Raw genomic sequence first — 10556 nt, 5'->3', positions numbered from 1 at the left:
CACCCTGCTGCAAGTGTTCACAGGCCTACTCTATATATCATACATATTCTATCAAACAAGATGAAATGCCATTGTTCCACGTAAGCCCTCTTGATGTCTCCAGTGAACAGAAAATAATCTCGGGGTAAGGGAAGATGACTCTGTTTCAAGCATATTCCTTCAATTCGCCTTCTTGCTCACCGGCCCCACATTGGAAAACCGATTCTGAGCATAGTCCATTTGGCCTTGTCAGACTGAATGAGTTCCTGAACCTTCTGGAATTGATGCTTATGCTTGGAGGGATCGTGCTCAGTGTCCTAGCTCCTGGGGAGCCTGAGGCTGTCAGGATGACAGAGAAATTTGAAACTGTTGCTTTAAGGCAGGAGTCAAGGAGGGGAGCTGCTGTTTCTATTGTGGATGCAGCCCAGGCTACAGTCTGGAGTCCAATTAGCAGGGAGCTTAGCAAGGGTTTGTTTGGCTTAGCAACCGCCTCTGCTGCCCCAGGGGCCAGCCAGGGAGGGAATCTCCAGTGAGCTCAGGCCATAATCTGTGCACCAAACACTAGTCCTCTTCTTTATCTCCCTGACCTTGTTCCTTTAGAGGGCTCACTACCCCGTGAGACAGGAGGGATTGCTCCTTGTAAAGGGTGGCCCGTGTCCCTTGGTCACAAATTTAGCAATCTGTGGATCCATTGGAGAGGGGCTGTCAGACTCTTGAGGAGCTAAACAGGTTGCTGTGGTGGAGAAAGAAGCCTCAAGCGCCCTGTGTGCCAGGACCCCAGGACCACGATCGTCCCCCCCAGGGCCGCCTGGTCCAGATTGCTGCAGGTGGCGGTGGATGGAGCCCTGCAGCCCAGCGCTTGGTGTCCTTGACCTCCCTGTGGTGGCAGCAACGGTAGCCTCTCCAGGAACAAGGCATGAAGGTCGCTGTGTTGGACCTGGGGTCTCTCTTTGCCAAGATCTTCAAGACCTCGGGGTCCTCTGCGGTCCCCAGCCACCCTGGAGGGTCGACGGCCACAGGATCAGTGGTCTCCGGAGCCAGCACGTCGCTTAGTGAGGCAGCGACCCTAACTCTGCTCCCATCGCTGCCTCCAGACACTACAGCCTCACGGGAGCCCTCCACCCCTCTGCACCCTGCCTCGCACCCCAGGAGCTCCACAGCCACCCACAGGGTGGAAGCAGTAGGGTGCCCGGGGTCTGTGCCCAGCAGCCCGGGAGCATCCAGAGTGCCGCCCGTAGCCCCGTACAGCGGCTCTGCGGGCTCCGTGGCATCAGTGGCTGTGCCCGGCCCAGGCACTGTCTGGGCGACCCTGCCCTCTGTCTCCGTCCCTGCCGGCAACAACAGCAGTGCAGCCTCGAGTCCAAGGAACCCTCGCCAGCCGCTGGGTCCCGGAGAGCGAGAGTCCAGCACGTGGATGGCCCCAGGGCCTGTCCCCAAAACTCTGTTCTTCACCCTGCCGGACATCGGAGAGGAGTGGGTCTCTGACAGCGACTCCCAGGACGACCCAGAAGGGTGAGTCGCAGTCTGTCAATCTTGATCCCCACCTGCCACACATCTCTTCCTAGGTTCATTTCCGCCCCGTCCCAGGATTTCTGGTCTTTTCCAACACAAACTATGGGAAGCTTTTCCTTAACATTCTCAGAGTGAACTTCTATTAATCTGGGGAGAAGAGGAGGGGGAGGGGGCGGGACGGCATGCTAGGTCTCTGCTACCCAAAGCATTGAAGTCTAGATGATGAGTCGGGTTTTCACAGGGCTTTCTTCAGCACCCCGTCTTTGCGACAGAACACACGAGTGTGCCAGTGACCCACTCTACACCAAAGCAGCAACGGTTTGATTTTAAGAAACTAAGAAACGGCTAAACAGCAGCTCTTCCATAGTTTCTAAGGATCAGCCAAAGTCTTTCTGATCCCAAGTGGAATGGCTTTCTTTTCTGTGACATCTAGTTAATTTACATATGTATCGCATCATCCAATACAAAGGAGACCTGTGATGCTTAGGATTATGTCTCTCCCAGGGGTCTTGAGTTCCACCTTGGGCCCTGAATTACTATAGAAATGTGAGCTGACTTCACCTGAATGGGAATTGGAGGCTACTTTCCTCAGTGAATTCTCTCTCTCTCTCTCTCTCTCTCTCTCTCTCTCTCTCTCTCTCTCTCTCTCTCACACACACACACACACACACACACACACCCTTTTGAAATCAAGAGCACAATGAACACATCATTCTTACAAAAAAATTCTAGACTAGCATGACAGTGGATTCTATTTTTTAGTGAGAAGAGCATATTGCTGTTTTTAAGAGTGTACTTTTTTGTCTTTTTGAATGCTTATAGAAGAAAGGTAAGACGGTCAAAGGCAGACCCCAGTAACCCATTTTCTGACAGGTTTCTGCGTGAAGAGTTGGGTGGCATACCTCAGCCATTTGCCACAAAGTCTTGACTGAAGGAAGTTTTCTTGAAGACTGACTCTAATTCATTCACAGTGTAAATAGGTACAGTTTCACAAAGTGCCCGACATCCTTATCGATGCTTAAGCAGGGCATTATGTAATAGTTAAATTAAGCCATTCATTTTAAATATTATATTCCAAAATTTGTTTGTCAACCAGTTATCTGCCCCCACTCCTCCAAGGAAAATCAATTGCACTTGGAAAGCTGCTCCAATTACCTAAGGAATTAAGCCTTTGTTATTAGCAACTGGTCCTTAACAGTTATACAGTTAATGTTTTATGAGCAAACAGACCAATGCAGTGACCTTAAACTCTAGGCTCGGCACAAATAGATACTAGAACAGGCAGAATAGCCATGAAAGGAAGTGACTATTAACCTTGATTCCTGCACATATGAGTTCGTGTTTGTATTTTCCAAAACCTTTGCAGTAATTATTTTTTTAAATAACGGCATTTGGTGTTATTTGCAGAAGCTAATCTGCATTAGCAAAGACATCTAATTTTACTGAAAGAGAAGAAACTGAGTCTTAGTTGCTTCTAGAAATAAAATGCACTGAAGGTGTGTTTTTTCAAAAATCTTCCCAATGATGCACCTGTACTTTATAGCTGAAGCCAAAGGTATCAACAGAGGCACACAAGCCACAAGCCTAAGCATATCATTTTCTCTATAGATATGTATTTCTTTTCATCACACCTAATTCTTTTCTCAGTGAAACGTAGAAATGAAGAGGAACAGGCTGATGTATTCTATATTTTTCCTTTATGCTGTTTGTAATATGGAATAAGTAAACATTATCAGAAAATGAATTTAGATTATCTCCTTGCCGGCTCACCTGTCAGGAGATACATGCTGCTGCTGGTCTGCTTGATCATAATATTAAAAATGAACACTAAATTTTCAAAAGCCAATGGACACGGGAAGAGAGGCATGGTTAATGTGGAGATAGGAGGAGGCAAAGCATGACTAGGGAGAATGTGAATACATGTAAAACAAATAGGAACACATCCCTGAGAGATACAGACCCAACTCTAAAACCGTAGCACTCAGTTATAGAAAAAGATCTGAAATCCTGGTTTAGGTAGGTAACTAGAGAGAGCCACACAAAGAGAAAGAAAGTCAGAGGGCAGAGGCACACAGAAGATAGGTGGGTAGATGATAGGTAAATAGACGGATAGGTAGATACATAGAGGATAGATAATCGACAGACGAGTAGGTAAGTAGATAGGGCTACCTTCGAGTCAAGGTGGAGGAAACTGAGCTTTCTTTTTTTGTCTTGTTGTCTCACAGCCCTGGATATGTATTCCAAACCTCTTTATGTTTGCCTCCACCTCCTTCCCTGTACGTGTTCTCTATATACTGCATCCCATTTGCCTCATTTCCCACCAGCCCTTCACTCTCATTTTTCACTTCTAGTTCCCTGTAAAGACCTTATTGATTTACTCTACAAATGAAAGAATTCCTAGCAATTGATATAACAGGTATACTAGTATTTAACACCAAGAAGGAAGAGTATCTCCTTTCCTGTGATCAACCTCTGAATGTTTAGGAAAAATAGAGACTGCTAGTCATTACCCACCCTTTATACAGAAATTGTCCATTTTCACCCCACAAAATTGTGATCCAGTTACGTTTTATGTTCTTTATTAGATAACCATGATGCTTATGGTAATACATGCTCATAAAGACATTTAGTAAAAACATATTAAATGAATGAATGAAAATATTTTCTTCCTCATATGGTTCATTTTCATGAATTCTTAATCTCAAAAACAAAGAAGCAATTTAATTGTCTTTCTTTTACCATGATTGTTCTTAGGCCTTTTTGTTTTGTCGTCATGATATTTTCTCAGAGTAAGTAATGCTTTCTCCTGGGACTTGCTGTTCCTCAGCAACGACTCATAAGCTCAGCCTACAAATGTTAAGTGGCTATTACATTCTATTAGTCATATGACTATGTCTTTCATTAAAACCTTTCATTAAAAGTCATAATCCTGGGCTAGAGAAATAGATAAGCTGGTAAAGTGCTTGCCACACAAATTCAAGGACCTGAATTCCATCGCCATAAAGTAAGTTGTGCACATAAAATAAGTTTGGGGTGATGCCATGTGCTTGTAATCCCAACACTGTGAAAGTGGACGCAGTCAAATAACTGGACCTTGCTGATCCACCTGCCTAGCTGTATCAGTGAGCTTCAGACCAATGAGAGACCCTTTTCCCAAAAACAAGATGGACAGTCCTTTGACTTGCGCATGCGCGCGCGCACACACACACACACACACATATACACATGCACACACACTTGCATGCACACACACATGCATTCATACACATGTATACACGTATGCTGACAAAAACACGAACACACAAACTTACATGATTTTCAACATATAGCTTTTTTAAAACATAAAACAATTTTCTTCTTACTGCTTAGAGACAGTAGCTGGCTTCAGCTTTAAATTGTTCTCCTTGTTATTTTATTTAAAAAATCTTAAAACTGTGTCTGAGCTAGTGGTTCGTCTCCTGCTGTATCTTGATGGAGCAAGTTTAGGTGTTTTTCTATGTAATAGTCTGTATACACAGCATGTGTATGTAACAACAACCACACGCTATGGGGCCGGGATCCTTTCAAGTTGCATAGTAGCAACAATTCACCCAAATTAGTACACGTTTTTAGTGCACATATTAAAGTCAGATTAAAGTAGATCCAAATTCTCTTTTATGGTTATTTTTTTTTAAGGAGTCCTAACAATACTAACAGCTATTCACCTCACTCAACTCACTTTCTCTTCCATTAAACTGGAAATAATAATCTCCAGTCAAGGATACTGTCGATGTTAAAAGGGGCAATGTATCATCTAAACGTCCCTAGTCCGGTGCCAGCCTTCACAGCTCAAGGCTTCCCTGTGCCTGTGGATGTTGCTGGCACACCTGGAAATTATTCTCATCTTCCCACCTCTTGCTTATCCCAGTCTTTGACCTGTTGGTTGTCTCAGACCTGCTTTTCACTTCTTCACACCCCTGGCACAGACCCACTCCATAAACAGCTATTGCTATTATTTTAGAATGTTCAGTGTTCTGAATATAGTATTTATCACTCACAGTTAGCATCCTTTGTACAAGAGTAGGGTTTCCTGCTACAATCTTCAGTAAAAGTTAATGTTATTTTCCAACATGAACTGTCAACCTATATATTACAAATACCTATTCTATATATAGGATCTGCAGGGAGTTAGACTTTGTCAGAGTATGAAAAAGATGAATGATCCAGGAGAGGGTTCAAATGAATCTCCAAGAGCACAGAGCCAAGAAAGAGGGGTGCCCATAAATCAACCTGGAGGGCAAGGGAGGTGTCAGGGAATCTGACTAAAAAAAAAAGAAAGAAAATAATTGAAATTGGGGCATTTATTTACTCAGGATTTGGGAGAACATTCTAGCAGACTAAATCTGTGAGACAAAGCATAAGGGTGCAAAATAACATGCCATGGGAGGAGATGACATTACTAGAAGCCAGCTTTTATGAGGAATTTAGAGAAAAATCAAGGAGAACCTTGGCTACCAGGTTGTGTTCAGTTAACAAGGGAAGAGTGACTGATGTGTTTATGCAGAGGAGAGGCACTGGCAAGACCCATGGTGTCAATGTAGACCCACATAGAAAAGTCAGGACCAGGCCAGAGACAGAAGGACAGCAGGGACTTGCTGGCTGCCAGCTTTGTTCCAGATTCAGTGAGAGACTACGTCTCAAGGTAATAAGACAGAATGAAAGGACACCAGTCACACATGTGCGCATACCATACCCACAACACACAGATACATGGAGGAGGAGAAGGAGGAGGAGGAGGAAGGGGAGGAAGAAGAGGAGGCCATTGTCAACACTGGAAAGGGATAGGAGTCTGGACACAGATATAAAAACTTTAGTATGACAACTATTACAAGATCTTGCAACACAGAAGGAAAAAAAAAAGGAAGCTAGAGGAAGAGATGATAATACTTTCATGTACAGGAGGAGAATGTCATTAAAAATAAGGTAATGAACACAAAAGAAGTAGGTCTGTCCAGAAGATGAGGAATTCATTTTGTGATGTATCTTGAAGTCTCAGGTAAATGTCTAGATAAGCTGGGAATTTTTGACACAAATTTGGAAGAAAGGTAAGGTCTGGATACATAGACAGCCTTCCAAGTAACTGATGATGGGTATGCACAGATTATGGATTCTCTAATAGTTGCCTTATATTACACATAATACTTAATGTTCTTTATTTTTATCCCTGGATAGTTTAAGATCTTTCAGAATGAGAAATGTGTTTTCCTTGTCTTGCTTGACCAATATTTCTCTAGTTACCTCTGTCCACAAACATAAGCTAAGAAAAGCATTTGTAAACTTCAGAGCAACTGACAAAGTAATTTTATTGATTATAATAATAAAGTATTTTAAATCATGTTTTGCATCTTTTCCACCATTAATTTATTTGTTATATTATTAAGATATCTGCAATTACTTAAAAACATTTTTTAAATGCCCAAATACTATAGACAGTTTAAGGAGGGTTAAGGTAGCCCTTACTAGATATATTTTTACTACACCAACAAAAATTTCAAGATATCAAGAAAAAGGCAGCTAAGTGATCATACCTTGCTCTCTTATGTAGGTGGAAGAGTAGTCAAAGTGTATCCTGTAGTTGAAGGTTTTCTGGACACAGATATATGTCTTCTTAATTGCTCAGATAACTTGAAATTGAGGATGCTTAGCCATGTCGATACAGATGCCAGCCAAGAATACAGAGAAAGGAATTACTGATACTTTATGCTTTGCTCAGAGCTGATAATGTTAATTAACAGCCATGTGCTATCAGTCTCTATTAGTCATCTCAGCCCCCAATGACAGTTTCTTTCCTAAGTCAGAGCCTACCTAAATAATTGCAACCAAGTAAAGCCTTTGACTTATGCATGGGACGTTCTTGCGTTACAAATATGTGGTCTGTCGCTTAAAACTAGTGGGTAATGGTAATTCTTATCTCAAGCATTCTATGTCACAATGAGGTCATTGGCTTTGTGTCCCATGAGGGGGTTTCCCCATGACTTAAATTTAATTTGTATTTAAAGTTTGGATGCTGCCAAAGGGTGGAAACTGAAACTCTGTTGTCTGGGATCATCCTTGCCTTGGCCTAGTCTGGAGCCATGTTCTGATGTGTTACACGAGACCAGGAGATTCATGGAGAGGTGGAAACCCATTTGTTATGTGATGTCTTCTAACATCACTGGATTCCCTGGTACATCTTGTATGGTCCTTCACCTGGATGAGCTCACAAAGGCCCATCGCATTAGAAGTGTCTTCCCCCTTGCTTCTGTCACATTCTCAGGAGCTGCTGGAGATGATAGTCTTGTGCTTTATCTGTTTCATGAAACTACTCAGAACAGCAGCAGCAATGATGACAGCAAGAACATACAGAAAAACACATGTGCAGACACTCATGCACACGCACACACACAGTCACATATGTAAACACATACACATGCAAACACATGCACACAAACCATGCAATCACACATACACACAAGCACATGCACATGAAAACACATGGACACACACACACCTTTTATACTTCTCAAAACATGGGAAAGAACCAAGAAAAATGAAAACACATGGGAAAAAACAACAGCTAAATTCAAGTATTCTTGTATTCTTGAATTTAACTGTTGTCTTTTAACCATAATACAGAGAACACTCTTGTCTCCTGGGTAGAGTGCAAATAACTGTTTCATTTCATTTGACAATAGCAGATCACATAAAAGTGTTTGGATATACAGAATTTTATAATGTATGTACAAAATCAAAAGTCTCTAAATATTTTTGGTTTTTTCTTTCTAAAGATTTTTATGGCCTAATAAATAGCACCACATAGACATACTTAGTAGGATATGACTCATAAAATACTGTATATGCTTTATTAAATAATCAAATGAACACTGTTAATTAATACCATTGGAAAAAATCAGACTCTGCCCATTGATTCTGAAGAAGCTAATAAGGGATATCATATTTTATTTTAAAAAAGAAGCTAAATAAAGCCTTTGCAATGATTATATATATGAACTTAGAAAGGAAGGTCTTTGATAATGACAAAAAAAATGTTACAAAGGCTTTCCCTATTGGTATTTGTTGAGGATAACTACAGCTAAATAAAATATATTTTCTGGTGAATATATACATATACATATACTGAAGAATATATATACACATATGTATCTATATACATATATATTCTTCCCAGAATTATTGTCTCCTTCAATTCGTATTATAATTTTTGAAATTGTTTTCAAATAATGTGGCTGTTTGAAAGTGTTACTAAAATGGATGAGGACGAAGCCCCTCTGGAAGCTAATAGTTTATATCTATGTGTCTGCAGAACTCTTGAAGAAAAGTCTGTATTGAATAAAATAAGTCACTATCTACAAATCAACACAATAATTGCTAAGTCAGTTACTTAAAACAAAGCACAGAGAGCTGTAGTGCTACCATATTAAGCACATTCTAAAGAAGCAGGTAGCATTTCCCCCAAGAAAAGGTCTACTTGGGCAGATGTGTGTTGCGCTTACCAGTTTTACCATTTTTCTAAGTGTGCTGATGTGAACATCACTCAAATATATACTGTACAGATATTTAAAATAACAGCCAGGGGGTTCATTGTCCACCAGTTACTAAATGCTACAGGGGGGCATTACATACATTCTCAGGAGCCCTCAAGTACACAAGGCAGTAATACATTCCCATTTACAGATGAGGAGACTGGGCTGAGAAAGAATAAGAAATTGTCTATTTTCATACAGCTGATAAAAACAGAAGATTCAATTCTAGGTGCTCACATGCATTCACAAGCCTCCTCCCCCTGACACCCCCCCCATACACACACACACTCACACGCATGCACATTGGGGTATTTTTGTATGAATTAATTCAGGTAGAAAAGACCTAACTCTACTTCTCTCTACTATAAAGAAATGTGTAATAGTTTTCCTGTAACAAACTGATTTTTAATGGAAAAAGTTCTGAAAAGGAAAAAGTCACTATAGAAATCTAAAAGTATTGTCTCAAAATTATGTAGCTATTAGTGCCAACAAAGACATCACATAAGGCACTTAGGTTTTTTTTTTTTTTTTTTTTTGGTTTTTTCGAGACAGGGTTTCTCTGTGTAGCTTTGCGCCTTTCCTGGAGCTCACTTGGTAGCCCAGGCTGGCCTCGAACTCACAGAGATCCGCCTGCCTCTGCCTCCCAAGTGCTGGGATTAAAGGCGTGCGCCACCACGCCCGGCTAAGGAACTTAGTTTTGCCTATATTGAAGAGCAGACTAAAACACCAGTCACTGTATAGTCACAACTTTTTAAAAAAATGCACTTTATAGACTCACTTCTGGTTCATTTTTAGTTTGTACACACACACACACACACACACACACACACACGCACGCACGCACGCACACGCACGCACACACACGCATGCACGCACGCACAGAGATATATATGTAACACTGAAACATTTTACTATACTAATAAATCAGATAATGAGTAAGTACTGCTTCTAGAAAAAAAGTGAAAAGGAGAAGCAATTGGGTAGATCCCAGGCTGGGGGAAGGCCATCCTGGTGTGTAAGCATTTTCTCAATTAAAAGTTTTACTTAGGAGTCAGCATTACAATCAAATATTGACAAGGTGCTGATATTCATATTTGCCTAATGAGGATTTATGGGAGATCATTTTTGACCATTGATTTCTAAAATAAATGAAACAGTTTTGAGGATCTAAAAAAAGCCCAGTTTTTTAAGTTTCAAAGATTTATTAACTAATGATTTTAAAAGTATAGCAATTAACTCCAATTCTTTATAATGGTTTTTAATAGATGATATCAACATCACACTGAAAGCAATGATGTCAAAGAAATACAGACAGCAATGACTAAGTTCTGGTGAACACAGGTACACATGATGGACACCGTAGCGGCCACTTCTCATGTGCAGGTTTGGGGTTAAAATAAAGCATGTGTGGTTGCCATTCTACATCCAGCAGTTGTTTTGCTGAGTGTAGCGGGAGTTTTGTCCAGTCCTGCCTGGCCTATTCTCTCATCTGGCTCCATTTGA

The 10556-nt window shown here is 41.1% G+C and overlaps 1 protein-coding gene across 1 annotated transcript in view; it reads left to right on the top strand.

Moving 5' to 3' along the window:
- Nucleotides 1–498: 498 nt before the first annotated feature.
- The window catches only part of Fam149a (family with sequence similarity 149 member A), a 49428-nt gene continuing 39370 nt past the window's right edge, over nucleotides 499–10556 (top strand). The window contains exon 1 of the mRNA XM_028881136.2: nucleotides 499–1491. Within this exon, the coding sequence (XP_028736969.1) occupies nucleotides 896–1491 (596 nt within the window). The 5' untranslated portion in view covers nucleotides 499–895. The remainder of the gene's footprint in view (nucleotides 1492–10556) is intronic.

This window comes from Peromyscus leucopus, chromosome 17 (genome assembly GCF_004664715.2).
Source record: "Peromyscus leucopus breed LL Stock chromosome 17, UCI_PerLeu_2.1, whole genome shotgun sequence".
NCBI classification, from domain to species: Eukaryota; Metazoa; Chordata; class Mammalia; order Rodentia; family Cricetidae; genus Peromyscus; species Peromyscus leucopus.
This window is presented reverse-complemented; position numbering and strand designations above follow the sequence as displayed.